The sequence below is a fragment of the Hoplias malabaricus genome, chromosome 11 (genome assembly GCF_029633855.1).
Source record: "Hoplias malabaricus isolate fHopMal1 chromosome 11, fHopMal1.hap1, whole genome shotgun sequence".
Taxonomy (NCBI): Eukaryota; Metazoa; Chordata; class Actinopteri; order Characiformes; family Erythrinidae; genus Hoplias; species Hoplias malabaricus.
In genome coordinates this window covers 14,494,400-14,512,132 of record NC_089810.1, presented here as the reverse complement: position 1 = coordinate 14,512,132, position 17,733 = coordinate 14,494,400, and the positions used below count along the sequence as shown (strand labels likewise).

Here is a 17,733-nt window from a genome sequence, read left to right as displayed (position 1 = left end):
GAAAAGGTTTTATTGTTTGTTTGTTTGTTTTAATAAAAGCAGCAGTTCAATTTAAAACCTGAATTGAGCAAAATTAAATCTAAATTATTTTAATTTCTTATAATGCAGAGTTTATATTCTGGAGATCACATATTTTACATCATTACAATATTATGATGTAGTTTTGTCTGCAGTGTTGTGCTGAAGCACCTGGGTCTGTCTGGCCGTGTGTTGGAGCAGAATAAAAAGCTGCAGCATCAGCTCCTTCACAACACCACGGCTTTAATCACACAGCTGGAACATAACAAATACATCTGCAGCAAACACATACACAAACTCTATTCAAGCTCATAGTGAGCACATCTACAGCACCCATAAACACATAGAGTGAGCTAATCACCACTAAGGGAGATGCAAGGCATGAGAAAATACTGAGTTTTAACACTCTTCATCCCTCACTCCAATTAAAATCTCTTTGTCCCATTTCTCTCTCTCTCTCTCTCTCTCTCTCTCTCTCTCTCTCTCTCTCTCTCTCTCTCTCTCTCTCTCTCTCTCTCTCTCTCTCTTCAGTGTGGAAAAACCAGAGCAATGGACAATATGATTGATGAAGTAGAGCATGAGTTCATAGTGTCGTCCTCTAAATCTCCTGTGTGTAAAAAATAATGTTGATCCCAAGAGAAGTGCTGTGATAAATGTGTGTGTGTGTGTGTATGGTGCAGGGTAATCCCCACAGGAGCTGCAGACTCTAGGACATCCCAGTCAGGCATGCCCGCCCTACCATACTCACCTCAGGGGGCTTCAAGGCAGAGCCACAGACTCTATCACCTCTATATAAGACACTACACTATAACACACCTAATATTTTTCAAACGTTTAAATCAGTGTTTTCAGTTTCATAAAACCTGTTACCACATCCTATAAATGACAAGTGATCAGTATTTAAACACACATACACAGACCCACATTCACACACCTCACAGTCGCACAGTACAGACGATCCTTGAGATGAATTTTCCCTGTTGCATCAGTACATGACTGATTAACAGCAGAGAGAGGCAGAGTCTGGAAAGTGAGGAAGATCAATTTGACCCAAAATAGAAATAAGGTGCACTAAATCAGAGATGCCGTTTCTGAGCATGAGTAGAACAGTATGCTGCAGTGGGTAAATGGTAAAGAGAGGGAGGTTGAGTGCATGTGTGTCACTTATCGCATAAACAGATTGTGTTGTGCCTTTTGAGCCCCCTGACTGGGCTTTCAGTAGGGGTCCTGGAGGAGATAAATCCAATCTTCTTCTGTGCTCTGATTTATTCCTCTGTTCCTAAGAACCCCGCTCTCTACAAGACATGCCACGCCAACTGAGACTATCAGTACAGCAGCAGAGGCACAAAACAGGCCAAGCTCTGAGAAAACAGGCCCTTGCAGCACCCATCCAGTGTAAAACACTCAGGAACACACAGTAAGACTGCAGCAAAAAGTGGACTACTGAAAGTGAACTTAATGTTCTATATACTACATGAACAAGAAAAAGGTCAGTTGAATTTGAATTATTTGAATTAGTCAAGTCACTTGCATGTGAATAAAATGTATGCAGAAAAAAATCATCAGAATTCAAATCATAATAAGTGAGGTTTTTTAGTTGAAACATGCCACTTTGTATTTTATTGTATATTTTACAATTTTTATTGTATTTTAAGCCAGTTTGATGAATGTCTGACATAGGCCAAATGAGTGTACTCATTCCACTAAAAAGCAAGCTTTCTCTTATTTTTGGGTAGCGCTTTAATTTATTGGATTCCTGTGAAAGGTAATGTGATTTTTTTATTTGCTGAATTATTTAGGCAAATTTGTCCCACCAGACCTTATTGGAATGGGTTTTAAATAGATGACTGATGTTTATTGTTATTCGTATTTCAACTTTGTCTAACAGCCAATGTGGTAGTATGTTCCATGGGTTAATTTAGGCTATGTTCACTTTACCAGGCTAAAATGAGTTCTGAATTTTTTTTGCCTTAAAAAGACACAGATCTGTATTTTTTTAATTTAATGTATTGACCAATCAAATTAGAACTTCCTACATAATGCACTGCATGGGTGATGAAACTATGCCTTCTGCACCAAAATAATGCACTGAATGTCAGAAAAGGAGCTGTGCATGTGATAGCTGAATATAAATGGATTTGTGTTAGACATATTGTGGAGAACGTGGGTGTATAATCCGTTATTTAAGGACCTACATCACACACTACACAGGACTTAAGGACGCATTTGGGACGGAACTGCATAAATGTATTAATGTGCACATGCATGTTGTTTCAGGGACAGACTTGTTGCCCTTGGCTTGCTTATAGAAGGGTTGGACCTAGATCTCTGTAAAGCTGCTTTGTGACAACGTTCTGTTGAAAAGCGCTATATAAATAAAATTTGATTGATTGATTGATTGATTGATTGACTTCACATTAGAGATATATGTCACTCACATTTATGAATGTGAACCAACAAGATCCAAATCCAATCTGAGCAAAAATTAATTTGAATTGATTATTAATGAGGCTTGTAATGTGAACATAGCCTTAGCTCATTTTCAGTTTAGCTGATTTTCAGTAAAAAAAAATAAAAAAAATAAAAAAAAAAGAGTGATGTCACCAGTCAATCTGACAGTAAAGAAATCAGAATTGACCATATACATTCATGATCAGAATTCCCCTGTTGTTACACACTATCTCCATAATTATTTCAGAATGTAAATGTCTTAGCCAAATGGCTAAATCCCATCTGCTGTTTATTTTATGTTGATATCTCAACACAGACTGTGTGAGTTTTATGGATAGTAATGTGATTCAAGTTTTTGTTAGTATGTTTACTAGAGTCAAAAGTTTATGAGTTCGTAGGTCGACAGAGAGGTCTTATACTTGTGAGAGATTTCTGTGCTTGAAAATATGAAAATAAAGGCCCCGGGCTCTTTCCACTCACCCGTACACAGCACTGCTCGGCCTCTTGGCTCCCCCCATCTTTGAGCGGCTGGATTTCAGCTCCCCGGTCATGCTCATATCTGTGGGAGAACAACAAAGAGGCAGTCAGGTATAGGCCCAAAAGCCCCAGCGCTGCTCCATCTGAGGCAGGGGTCAGCTCTGTACTCTACACAGGCTCAGAGAGGCCGAGGTACACAGAGGGTTCCTCAGAAGCCCAGCCAAAGAAGTGTGGCCAACAGCAGGCAGGCAGCCGGCAGGTAGATTTAAACACTGTAGAAGTAGCGTTCTCTCTCTCTCTCTCTCTCGTTCTCTCGCTCTCTTGCTCTCTCTCAGCAAAACAAGTCCTCCCCACAGAGTGTGCCCAGCACACAGCCAGCTTGTCAAAATTCATTGAAGAAAACATGAAACAAGAGACATCTAATTTCAGGGCTGTGTTCCATGACACTGGGAGATTGATTCTTCTGAGCTACATTATACAGAATTACAGAGAGCCTGGTTAGCATGGCATGCCATCAGCACTGCAATCTCCATGCACTGGCAGAAAGGGCCACAGTGTGTACACTCCAAACAGCACCACTGCATACACACACACACACACACAAGCGCACACGCACACACACCGAATGAGTGAGAGAAAGCGAGAGATGAGAAAGATGAGCACAGCGTGACATGGATGCCAGCCACCATTTTGTGTAACTATGTGTGAAAGAAACTATTAATATTGGGTCTACTGAAAAAAAGAAACATCAAGAAGTGTTATTAGGCTTGTGCAATTGTTTAGACTGTTTTTACTTACGTGGATTAACTCCACTTAGTTTTGATCTAATTTGAATATACAAATCAAGTATGGGTTTCACAGAACTGCAGGAAAATACCTCTTAAGTGTGCCATTTGTCCAGCGGCTCCATGCCAGGCACTCCACTGAGCTGGCGGAGTTGGTACAGAAGGGGCAGAAAGGAACCTGCTGGCCCTGAAAGCCCTGCTCTAGCCTGCCCCCCTACCCCTGCCCAAATTCTGCTCTCATAAAATCCAGTGCTCTGGTGGATAATTACCCTCCATCTGCCAGAGGGACATGAACCATCTCTTAAAGAGTCTTTATCATCATAAAAATCTGCTCATTTGTTAAATAAAAGAATTTGATCCAACAACCACTAAATCTATTGTTCATTCCCCAGTGCCTTCAGAAGGAAATGTATTTGTAAAATACAGCACATTTCCAGTTATCTCTATGATGGCTTACTTATTCACACATATTCAGCCTACAGCAGTAGAGTTTCAGAGTGTTTCAGTGTGAACTGCTTTTTGAATAAGGCTATACACTGGCCAGTCAATCCACTGAGAAGTCTTATTCTAAGGAATAAATAGAAATGAAGCATCTATTTCTGGTATATTTTGAAATGTATACATATTCATATACATATTAAATTTATGAAAATTTTTTAAATATTGGAAAACATTGGAAAAATCAGCACATTCTTCTTTTTTAAGTCCTTCCTACAACAGCATACAACCTCTACATCCTCAGTAACAACACTTATCTGACACAGCTGCACGCACTTATCAGAAGTGGGCACAGCAAACCTATACTGTAGCGAAAGTACAAATAAATTTAGATTGTTAAATATTACAGGTAGAACTTCTCATTACATCCAGAAGGTACTAGCATAAAATCAAAAGTGTATGTACTGGGACCTATTTTTTTTTTCAAATATTTTTCTTCTAAAATAAAATAAAATAAATAAAATCTCCTATTTAAAAAGTGTGAGCATCTAAAATGCAGCCTAGTCAATAAACAAAAAAAATCAACAGTCTAATTCCACCATATTTAAAATCAAAGTCACTTCAGACATTAGGTTCCAGTCAGGGCCACAGTGAAGAATTCTGACTTCAGTTTCCCTAAACGAGCACATCACATCGAAGCGCCATGAATGACATACAGCTTAAGAAATGTAGTAATTAAGAAAACCAGAAATACAGAAATCCCTCTTTAAAATGAAAAAGAGAATTAATAACACAATGTTAAGAGCTAGTGGTAGTTTTATTAGTTAAATATACTCAGAGAAGTAACTACACATATGTGCAGGGAATTATAGAAACATAATGATTTAACTTTTATTTCTGTCACTGACGTATTAACACAAACAAAACTACTTCTCTCCAAAACACTGGAGCATGAAAAAGCACAAACAGGTAGAAGAAAAACAGGAAAAGTCCTTATGTCACCCAGACACAGCCACGCACAATTCAGACAAAACATTACCAACCTGTGACTATGCGGAACTCCTCAGCCTCACACTAGCAGATCAAAACCAGAGCACAAAACAGAGGAATTCAACTTCTAAAGAGAATAAACCTGAAGACCCTGGCTTCACAGTACATAGACAGCAAGTAAACAAAATGCTGCTTAGGAAAACAGTGATAGTCAAGAGAGGACACATACCCTTCATCTCTCTAGAGGCTCTGGGAAAGTTCAGGCACTTTAATCTCTCTGTCTCTCTCTCTCTCTGTCTCTCTCTCTGTCTCTCTCTCTCTGTCTCTCTCTCTCGTGTATAAAGGCCTCAGTGGGAGAAGATTGTTTTCACTGGCTCAATCTCTGACCATCAAACATACAGGTTTGATTCTATGAAAATGGAAATCTTTTTACATCTTTCTCTTTGCCCTAATACCCCCAGTCTACCATCCTCAGATGTGGCACATTTTTACTTTGAAAATCTGTGAAAAGTGAAAAAAAAAAATATATATATATATATATCTAACTCAATCAAACTGGCCAAAGCCGTGGTCTGACTCTTATTCATTCACTTCCAAATCTACTTTTCTCCTGCCGCTTAAAAGGAGGAGCAGAGGCAGCAGCACGTCGTCCATATTAAAGCTCTGCAGGTCAGTGTGGCTAACAAAGGCCTGAGCAGTTGAATGAGGGCAAGGCAGAGGGACTATGTAGAGCTAGCTGTGCTAATCTACCGCACCATAAAGCCATTACACTGCAAAAGCCTTCAAGGCCCCTGGAATTACGCAAAAAACACTGCACTGCCTCAAGCAAGCAATTTGCTCATGTTTAGTGAACACAATGCAACACAATGCAATTAGCTTTCCCGCTGTGATCTCCATGAAAATAAGGCACACCAGAGTGCCTTTGAGCTAGAGAATGATGAAAATAAACAGCCAAAATGCTTTTAATATACACTAGAGGATAGAATTACAGAGATAAATTAATATACTTGTCTTTTTTTTGTTTGTTTTTTTTTTTTTTTTTTTTTGGTGGGTTGAGGGGTGGAGGAAACCATGCATTTTCCTCACATCACTTTCAAAGGCTTAATTACATTACTGTCATTATTTTCAGTGTTTCCGTGAGCAGCCTCTCTTGAAATCTCCTTGTAATGGCTCTGACAGCAACAGTAAACATTCTGAAAGGCTTGAATGTGCTGAGGAACCAGAAGAGGGTGACAGTTATGACTAAATACACAGCATTTGGCATCAGTAAAAAAGCAGCATTATGAAGTGGACAGCTGTGAAGATGAAAATGAATTTATTCCCTCAATTAAACAACCAGGGATTTGCATAGCTACAGAGACAAGAATAGTTGCATATTGTGAGCCATTGCCTGGCCCAGGAATACAGAGCAGCCTATAAAATATTCTCTACTGATTCAAAAGCGATACATCAGCAAGCTCAACACTAGGGCCAAGGTTGACAAGATTTACATGAGGTTCTCCTCAGCACATGATTTGCTGACTCTGAAGACCATGAAAAACATTTCATATATTTTTCCTGTTTGTTTGTTTGTTTTATTAGCTAGCAAGCACACAAAAAACAGCCCATAAATTCAAAGTTTCTAAAAGCAAATTCCACGTACTACACAGATGTTTCTAATTGTCTTATGTATTTTTGTTAATACGCTCTAATTAAAGCAACTTCTACTTAACGCCCTGCAGCTTTTACTCTCCTCTTGTCAGAAAAACAGCCTCTGTAAATCTACATTTGTATACATCAAAGAACAAAAAAATGCAACCCAGTCTCACAAGTGCTCAACACAGCAAAATGTTTGTGAATACCTTCATTCATTATCTGTAAGCGCTTTTCCAATTTAGGGTCGCGGTGGGTCCATAGCCTATCTGGAATCATTGGGCAGAAGGCGGAAACACACCCCGAAGGGGGCACCTGTCCTTCACAAGGCAACACAGACACACACACACACATTCACTCACACCTACGGACACTTTTGAGTCGCCAATCCACCTACCAACATGTGTTTTTGGACTGTGGGAGGAAACCGGAGCACACGGAGGAAACCCACGCGGACACGGGGAGAACACACCAACTCCTCACAGACACTCACCCGGAGCGGGAATCGAACCCACAACCTCCAGGCCCCTGGAGCTTTGTGACTGCGACACTACCTGCTGCACCACCGCGCTGCCCGTTTGTGAATACCTGCTCTGACAAATTATTTTCTATGAATGCACAGCCTACAATTTAATCACAAGCTCAGCTGTCATCTGTCCTGATTCTGTTTGACCTCTATGCAGTCTTTGTTACCCAATATCCTCCTGGCAGTCTTCACCAGTCTTGGAATCATCAGCTCTACATGCTGGTGATTTGCGTCATACCTGGAGGAGCACTTTTATCAGGGAACATGGCAGGGTGCTTCATTTAGCATCCCACAAGGCTTGGTGCTTGGTCTTCTTTTCTCACTCTGCACTCGCTGTCTTTGTAAAGTAATATTCTCTTACCACTGATATTCGGATGACACTCATCTTATCCTTCTGACACCCAGGTTTCAACTCGCATCTCAGAATGTCTCACTGATGTCTCCTCATGAAAGACAATGTCATGCAGAATGCGCCTTTAAACCTTTTGGAGAATTTGAATTTTTTCTCTATGTAAATGTGCTCTAAATGTGTACAATTAGGCCCTTCCAACTGATTCAAAATGCAGCAGCAAGAGGTTTTCTAAACTAACAGCACCTACCAATAAAACATGAGGATGAGAAGATGATGGAGAAAAAAAGAACAATAGTGTGAAGATCACATTTGGGAGAAGCTGTACCCGTACTTAATGAAGAGGCATGTAACAATGAAAATGGAATACAACTAAATCCCCCATCCACTCTCACAGTAACACTCTTACCCATTTTCTCACACACCATTATTTCTTCCATCCATTTTCCTAATCACAGCCAAATCATTTGTAAGTGATGTGTAAATATGAAAATACATAAATAAACTTCTACTGAACTGATGTGCCTTTTTATGTTTCCATTAATATAATGCAGGGGTTTTAACAGCAATTCAAGTTCAGCCCAGTATCTATTTCTGATATCTTCATGCATGTCTTTTGCTAAAAACCTCCCACCCATGAAAAAAAAGAAGACGTCAAATATTTTTTCTATATTTGAGTTCACAACATATATTCTTAGAATCCTGTTGGCAGATTTTATTATATTTCACAAATGCAACTCCATAAATACAATAGCATTTTGCAGATGCTATGTTGATTTTTTTTGGTGTTTACAAACACTTACACTGTTCACATTTTTTAACACTTAGCCAAGTGTTTTATTAATGCATGTTTATTTAATGCTTCTTATTGATTATAGATCTGTTTACCACAAGATTTTATTTTGTCATAATATTTCTCAGCCATATTGCCCAATTTGCCATTGTCCACAACGCATGCACAAAACTAACATTGGGTTTGTGTGCGAATCACATAAATAGGGCTGAGCAATTAATCAAAATCTACATTCAGAACTTTAATCGACATAATCTTGTCTATATCTATTATTTTGCATCTGTGGTTTGGACAAGATTCTGACTATAATTAAGATTACACTGAACAAAAAGTCAAATGTAAATGCAACCAAAGCACAATCACACACCAAATATAAACAGTGCTAAGAAAACAAGAGAGGAACGAGCTCCCAGCATCTTTTCATTAATCGTAATCATGGTAAAATGTACAATTATAATCGTGATATTCATTTGCGCTCATATCACCAGCACTACACATAAACTTAGAGTATTCAGAGTAACTCAAAAAGAATGACAACTCTGAATGGAGAGAATAGCTACAGACTGAATGGAAGGACCCCATCAGATAAAAGGTTATAATAAATTTATGGCCCGTTATAATATAATAAACAAAATGCACCTTATTACCTATATTACTACTGTATAAACATCCTCCAGTTAATATTATATGAAGGGCATAAAATACTATTAGTCAGTCATACTAAATAACATAATCAAAATTTTGGTGAGATCTGAGATCGATTCCAAATATTTTGTACAATGTTTAAAACAGATAACTACTAACTTGGAGGTCAGTGATGCATGTCAAATACAGGACACCATGTACAGAAAAACACAGCAGAGGTCACGTAAAGGCAGAAGCAATAATTCAGGGATTACAAACCAAAACGCTGCGAGGCAAAACTCTGCTTATTCCCCATTTCTGCAATGACATCTCAATGTCAGACTTTAATTCTACACTTGAGAAACTTTGGACATATTGCAGAAAGCTACATTTTCAATAATCCAGGGTTACCTTGGATTCATTTTTCGCTGACATGATCTTTTTTGTTATCGGTCTGGTTGAAGTTAAAATTAGAGGGATAGGAGTTTCATGCTGAGTTGTGTTGCATACTTTGTGCTACTGAAAGTAATGGCCGGTTAAGTTCAGCTTACCCCAGGAAAAGATTAATTGTGTAGATTCTGCCTAGCTTAAAAATGTGTGCGTGTTTTCACAGCGCACTTGGCACATCTGGCTTGGTATGTGTGCTTGGTATCTAGCAGCTTTTTATTTCACAAGCAGGAAAAGCTGTTACAAAGCTGCATACTAGACTATTATTTCAACAACCCCTTTCATTTTCATTTCAAACATTTGTGCATTATTTTATGTTTGGTTTTGAATCCTCCTGCAAATCAGAGAGTGAAGCTATACATCTACACTCTTCTCCACCATTAACTATACTGTTATTACAAATCAAGATTCAGTATGATTTTCAATTACCTTACAAATTATGACATTTACATTTTATCAAAATCCAGGAATAGACAGTAAATGCATGTGCAACATGAGCCGTCTCATATCATTCATTCAGAAGTCAATCAGAAGAGACTGTGGGATTTATACAGCTTTAAATGTCAATCTGGTTTTGAAAGGATTTTTTACAACATAAATCTAATGCAGAGTAAAAGGTAAAATAGATCTTGACAAAATCAGGTGACGTCAGAGAACCCTCACATCTCTACTGGTTCTGTGCTGCAGGAGACAGATGTGGGTATGTAATCAAAGAACAGATATTTCTGGATTCGGATTAATAAATGTATTATGGTGTACATTATTGTCTGTTAGAAAACCCCATCTGGCCTTAGGGTTAAGCCCAAGTTAAGGGTTAGGCTTAGCATTAGGGAAAACCAAATTGAATTCAGCATTTGTTTAGTTTAATTTAGGTCAAAGGTAATTTAAATATCTATAGTATATTATCCAAATTGTGTCCTTTTTCTGATTCTGTGTTTTGAAGAACACTAAATTGGCTAAATCAGAGAATAGCATGTCAACATTTTTTTTTTTTATGGAAAACTGATGCTTTGATTTACCTGCTCCCTTTCAGTGTTTTACATCAGTGCAGCATGCTCTGAGAGATACACTCCCTACACACTCATCCAGCAGCGGTGGAAGTGGCAACAGACAGAGCCCATGAATAAATGATCAATGACAGGCATGAATAATGAAGCAGATTGGAAAGTAATCAGTTGATGCCAGAGATTGGGCCGGTCACTGAGAGGAATTCCCTGGGGCTTCACATCCGGAGCTTTTTAACAGCAGATGTGACTGAGGGGCGAAGAGCATCTGGAACACGGTCCCCTAATCCATCGCTCTATCTATATCTTTCTATCTCTTTCTCTCTCTGACTATCTGTTTCTGAGTCTGTCTTCTGATCTTTTGTTGAACTGCATGTCAAACACAAACATGTCACTCCGTCTTTTAGCTATACAATCACCTCCTTCTTGACCTTAAAGACCAAAGAAAGTCATTTTCCTTAAGTATGTACCCTCTGCACATATTTAAAGTGTGTGTGTGTGGTTGCCCACTTGCCAATATAGTGGGGATCATGCAAATATTTTATGTATATGTTTTATTTCAGTGACAGTAAAAATACTGTTACAGTACACTTAAAAATATAGGTGCTACAAAGAGTTATTTGAGCAATTCAATAAAAGAACCACTTTTGGATCCATAAAGAACCTTGTTTTTTTATGAGTGTGTGATTATATTAAAATTAAAATCTATAATTCCATCTTATGTTTATTACCCATTTACATATAGTAGTAAAAATGTTTCTTTAGGGAAACAAAAGTGGCTCTTTATGGCCTCATCTTATCCACAAAGGGCCAGTGTGGCTGCAGGTTTTAAAACAGATAACTACCAACCTGGAGGTCAGTGATACATGTCAAATACAGGACATAATGTACAGAAAAACATAGCAGAGGTCACATAAAATCAGGTTTTCATTCGAAGTAAGCAGCACACACCTAATTCTACTTGTTTAATCAAGTAGTCTCCTCACCAAACAGCTAAACAGTGTGTGTTCTGTTTGGTTGTAACGAAAACCTGCAGCCTCATCGGCTCTTTGTGGATAAAATTGCTGTTCTATGGCATCGCTCAAAGAACCCTTTGCAGCACCTTTATTTTTAAGAGTGTATATTACACTTAAATTTCAATGTGTAATTTCAGTTTCAGACTCATTAATCCCTGCATAATTTCTGGAATTATATTATTACCTTTTAACTATGCCCTAAATCAGAGGTGCTCAGTGGGCAGACTCAGATCCTGGTACAGGCCTTAGAGTAATACAAATCCCAATTACTACAATCCAAAAACAACCAAACATTATTTCCTGTGCTGCAATCATGGAGCTTGTAAAACAAATTCCATAACAATAATGACAACATGCAGCAAGTGGCAAATTTGACTTGTGTTTTTCAAAAGCTTTTTAGCAAATTGACAAATGTGCGCTACAATCATATCCAAAAACTAAAATGGCATCCTCCAATTTGCTTTGTTCAAAGAAAATAAACACAGCAAATAAAAACTGCCCAATGAAGAATGAACTGACAAATTGATGAAAAGGGTTCATTTCCCCCCCTCTCTTGACTTCTCTGGACCTTCAGCTCTGTGGAAACGTAGTAAATGGACGTCAGAGATTCATATCTGAACATTCATTCATTCATTCATTCATTGTCTGAACCCGCTTATCCAATTCAGGGTTGCGGAAGGTCTGGAGCCTACCCGGAATCACTGGGCGCAAGGCAGGATAACTGAACATCCCTGTCCTAAATCAAAGGCTAACAATGGGCAAATGAAATTTTTGAATGAACATGCTGCTAAACACTAAAAAATGAACATATTTCAGCAAGTGAAAACAATGTTATTGAAGTACACATGAATATGTGAATATTATAATATTGTTACATTGAATATTGATGTTATCCCACCACTTATTTCATGAGATATCATCTAAAATTATCAGCCAACTGATACATCAGTCAGACCTTTTCTTACACAACTTTAATGCTTCTGCATTACGGAGTGCAAGACTGAGTGTTCACACAATTTTTTTCTGGCAGGAACATGACCCCTTTCTGCAGCAGCAGCAGCTCCAGCAACATCACATGCAACAGCCTCTCTCTCTCTCTCTCTCTTACTCCCAGGACAAGCAAGGAAAGAAAAAGAGGGGTGAGCAGAGGAAAAAATAAAGATATTTGTCTTTATTTGGAGAAAGAGATATTTCTCTTAGCTGGAGAACACAACTTCTCTGATATATCATTGATGTTATTTGATTGTTTTTTAATTGTATATAACCTCTTGAACCACAGAAGACTGAAAATGGTACTTGAAAATCTCCTCCCACATAGAGCCACATAGCATACTTATTGACACATAAACTAAAATGTCATGTTTCATGACCAAATCTCATATTTTTTGTATTTCAGTAACAATTTTTAAAAAGGTCTCTCTACATCGGAAAGAAAAACAGTTAATGCTTTAAAACATACAGAAATGTAAACACCGGCGATGTAAAATGCGCTGTGATAATGCAAAGCTTTGACAATGGGACAGTACATTGTAGAAAAAATATATATTCTCTTAACTACACTATCTAATGCAACTGAAATATTTGAAAGCATCTGCAATCTGCATCAGTTAACAACTCAGTCCAGCACTTCTCCTGCCTCATAGTTCCAGTTCCAAGAGAAAGTTCTGCAACAACATTATTAAGATCATGATTCAAACGTTGTTCATGAGTGTAAGAAACTGATACTCATGGGCTATGCATTGTTATACCCCTAATAACAATAATATTTCATGTCAGTTGTACAGGTCCATATGTTATTACATTTTCACACAATATAAAAGGCAGTTGGCAGGTTCAAATGATTTCAAAAAGAATGAAGAAAAATATATATATAGCTTTTTTAAGAATATTAATTTAAACTCATTTACGGAATAATGTATCCTAGTTACTGCAAAATATACTATAATATAATAATAAGTTTAAGGTTTAAAGCAGGTTAAAAGAAAGTTTTCTTTCACAAGTTTAAATGTATTTTAGGTTAAGTTTGGTTTTGCACTGATGGTAAATTTAAATTAAGAATTAATTAACTCTAAAAAAAAATGTGTACATGGGCAATTTGAGAGCCAGAATAAAGAGTGAGAAAGATGAACATGTGAGCTACATTCAGTCTGCCAGCCCCTGGAAAGAGTATTTCTGCAGTAAGAGTAACACTCAGTTTTTTGGCAGTGTCCCTGATTCCCCTTTCCTCTCTCTCTCTCTCTCTCTCTCTCTCTCTCTCTCTCTCTCTCTCGATATTTTGATAACAAACAAAAGCCATGCCCGTAGCAGGAAAATACATTCTGTTATTATAAGACATTACAAGACTCTTCTTTAGTTCAAATCACCTTTAGCAGAATGTCCACATCTCCCACTGACAGACAAGCACCATTAGTGCTCCAGGCACAACACAAAGTACAGCATCCTGTACATCTCCAGTCCCGTTCCTTTCACACAGCTTTCGCTAGAAATTAAACACATACTGAAAGCAGGAGTGGACAAGTCTGTATTGGACAAAGGCAAGCAAGAGAATAAAAAGAAAGGCAAGACGAAGTGGAGGAGCAAAGGAAGTTCAACGGCATACTCACATTGTGGGCTGCGATGTTCACTCTTGAAAAGGGTCATATCAGGGATGACCACACAAAAAGGGCTCACTAAAAGCAGCGAGCTAGAGATAGAGACAGCCGTCTGCTTTCACCGTTCTTCTCTCTCTTTTCTCGATCTATTCTCACTATTCCTTTACCTCATATAATCACTAGTCTCTCTGCTCTGTCTCTCTCTGCTCTGTTTTTCTCTCTCACTCTCTATTTTGCTATTTCTCTTCAACAGCTTACCCTCTCAGCAGCCTGCTTTCTTACTACCGAATCAGTGACAACACCGCCAGCTTTACCGGTGGACAGTACCAAATCAGCCGCTGCAGCAGGGGGCAACATGAGCAACGGGTCATACCAAATTTAGAGATAGAGAGAGGAGAGAGAGAGAGAGAGAGAGAGAGAGAGAGTAACACACGAGGCAACAGCGTTAGCACAAAATCAGTGAGAGCGAGCAGAGAGGAATGCAGGAGGTGAACAATAAGGGTCTATAGGAAAGAGTGAGAAAAGAGAGAGAGAGAATTAATTAATTAATTAAAGAAGAATGAAAAAAGAGAAGAGTAAAGTGAGGTGAAACACGATTATAAGTAAAATATGCAAAGAAAAAATGATGGAGGAAGAGAGAAAGATAGAATTAAAGAGGTGGTAAAAAAAAGAATTGGATAAGAGAAAAAGATGGTGGGAGCAAAGCAAGTAAAACTATCAGAGAGAATGAGAGAAAGACAGTACGAGATGGAGAAAGAGGGATTACTGCTGGCCTCCTCAAAGCTTGAGCACATTTACTGAATCTCATGGCTTAGACATTCAGTCCAGAGATTCAAAAGAGGTTAGGGAAACTCTATCTCTCAACAGTGTGTGTGTGTTGAAATGGAACCTATGAAGCAAAAAGTGTAAGAGCAGAGCCACAGTCAGAGTCCACTGCATGTTTGCATAGCAACAGTGGCAGAAACAAGAGAGACAAAAAGTAGAAGACCATGAGAAGTTACAACTGCATTTAAGCACCTTTAAATGGATGGTTATTTACAAGAGTGACATAAATAAATAAAATGCATCAGCATGAAAATATTTTTAAAGTATACACAGCCTTTCATAATGTATATTATTTTTATTATTATTATTCAGTCTTCATTGCCAGTTAGATGTAATTAGCTATGACTCCAATCACACAGTGCTACCAAGTCGTGTGAAGAAGTCTAGCATGAACATGTTCTGAGACAAGAAACCAGTCACAACATTTTCACAATGCCACTGAAGTTTCTGTATTTTGGATATGACATGCTTGGAGAAAAGCAAAATCTGGCCCGTTCTACATCAGCTAGCAGACACCACCTAGGGGAAAAGCCACTTAGAGGCAACAGAGCCAATGGTGCTTACATGGACTCATGGTGTCGGATGAATGATGCATCACCATGGATCAAACACACATTATCCCAGTGATATTGCCACCACTTGCAACAGTTTCACCACATAAGACCCTCTGTCAAGCCATAGCTTTTTGTGGCTTCAAAAAGGTGAGTGGTGCCAGTAAAAGTTTGTGGCTCTGAAAGATATTCATGGAATGTGCAAGTATCTCTGAGATGAAAGAGAGAAAGATAGTCTCCTCGTCGTGAGTAGAAGCATTAATTAAGCCTTATCTCTGACTAGAGGAGCATTCCAGAGAGGTTCTAATAAAAACACTGCGCCAACATTGTCAGACCTGGCTGCCAATCCTATACTGCTGCCATCTAAATCTAACAGGTGTGTAAATTCTTGCAAATACACACATACAGAAACAGCATTATATTAAAAGCATTACCGCCATAACAATAAGCTGAAATTACATATATTCTGTGATTAGCACAATTGTCCTCAAACTCAGAAGCATATAGGAGTGAAATTCACCACCATATATACTGGAAGCACAATGTCCAAAGACAGCCTTTGCAAAGGCAAATAATTCACACTACGAAAAACACATTGAAGGAAAAAAACAAAACACTAAGACAGAGAGAATGCAATCAATCCTTCTCCCACAGGGCCAGTGTAATTAGTTTTGGAGAGAGATTACGTACAGGTGTGGTACAGCTCATGCAGATTTGTAGAGGTTAATTAACTATGAATTTATCAAATGATAGGAACAGTTCACTCATGAAGAGTGTCCCTCAAGAGCAGGCCTCGAGTGGGGAGCTTATACCAAACACAGCTCCAGTCTGTAAGCAACCACAGCATTAAAAATCACCACAGAACATTTATAGATCAGCACATCAGCATAAATCAAAAGCTTGAAGTTTATAAATTTATCCTCATTACCACCTGTTCATCGCAGTCAATAATGTAAACATACTCTAAGCCCTGCTGAGTTATGGGTTTGTTATTGATGGTCCCTGTGGACAGTCATTAATCTATTTGATTATGTTGTTTAATAGAAAAGCAGGCAGAGCACTCTCTGCTCCTCCCAAGAAAAGAGGCATTGGGTTTGAAGGAGCACGCTCCACTTCAACAGGCTGCAAAGCGACAGGTAATCATCAGAGAAAAGTGCAAACAGAGATTTCAGTTAGAGGCAAACTATGCAATTTTCGGAATAACTGAAATCCACTGAATTACATCTCAGTAAATCTGGCTTTCACCTGCCGTGAAGGGATTATGCTTGGTTTATTGAAATGACTTTCTAAATTTTGAATGATGGAAGGGTTAGAAATTCAGATTTGAACACAGAGGTCTTTTAAAAGGCATGGTCATGCATTATGAGCAAGGTTTGCACTCTGAGCAGCTGAAAACATGACAGGCTGTGGGGGACTGGAGCATGAAGCTGAAGGGAGGAGTGTGGCTGAATATTTGTTTGGATCTGAAACACTAATGATGTAGTATGATGTCTGGTGGTAAAATGTAACTAGTTCACTTTTAAACCAGGTGCCTTCGTAGTGTCTCTTACTTATTAGTTTTTGTTTTGTTTTTTTTTGGAAACCATTGTCAATGATTAAAACCAGGAATCTGTTTTCATCTGAACAGAGTAAAGCTGGAGCAGAGGTGGAGGAGTTTACGCTTTGCACAAACCTATGCTGAAATAATTAGGCTTTTGCTCTTGAAGTACTTGTAAATTGCAAAGGCTGGAAATGTTCCACTGAAAATATAACCTGGCCAAAGCAATCTGTGTATTATATCATCCATTTTAAATGTTAATATAGCAGCATGCAACTAATTTCAGTAGAAAATTATAGTGAAGTAAAGGTGTCCTGAGCATCAAGGGGGTAGAATTAGCATGAATGGAAGTGACGTGTCCCAACCAATATACAGCGATTATTGAAATGTCCCCACCAATAATGAAACACATTTCTTTGGCTGTGCCAATCCCAGCTGTCACGTGAGACTCTGTAGCTATGTTTTATGTTAGCAGCATCAAAACTGGAAGGAAAACTTTCCAGTCATACGCAAGACTTCAGCCACACACTGTCTGTGCATGTTGTTCCCTGCTCCTCGTTTTCATAGCAGGGATGTTTTATCACCATGTGCACAGAGAAAATGTCTCTCCATATATTCCTCAACAAAGAAAAAAAAATCTTTCTTCAGCTAAAAATGCCTCTGACACAAGACAGGAATG

At 38.4% G+C, this 17,733-nt stretch overlaps 1 protein-coding gene across 2 annotated transcripts in view; it reads right to left on the bottom strand.

Annotated features, from left to right (window-relative positions):
* LOC136709731 (heterogeneous nuclear ribonucleoprotein C-like) overlaps positions 1–14,458 on the bottom strand; it is a 77,570-nt gene extending 63,112 nt beyond the window's left edge. For both annotated transcript variants that reach the window (XM_066685180.1, XM_066685181.1), the window contains exons 1-2: positions 14,154–14,458; positions 2,950–3,028 (exon numbers count right to left, since the gene is read on the bottom strand). In XM_066685180.1, coding sequence (XP_066541277.1) covers positions 2,950–3,028; positions 14,154–14,190 — 116 coding nt within the window. In that variant the 5' untranslated portion in view covers positions 14,191–14,458. The remainder of the gene's footprint in view (positions 1–2,949; positions 3,029–14,153) is intronic.
* Between the last annotated feature and the right edge of the window lie 3,275 nt (positions 14,459–17,733).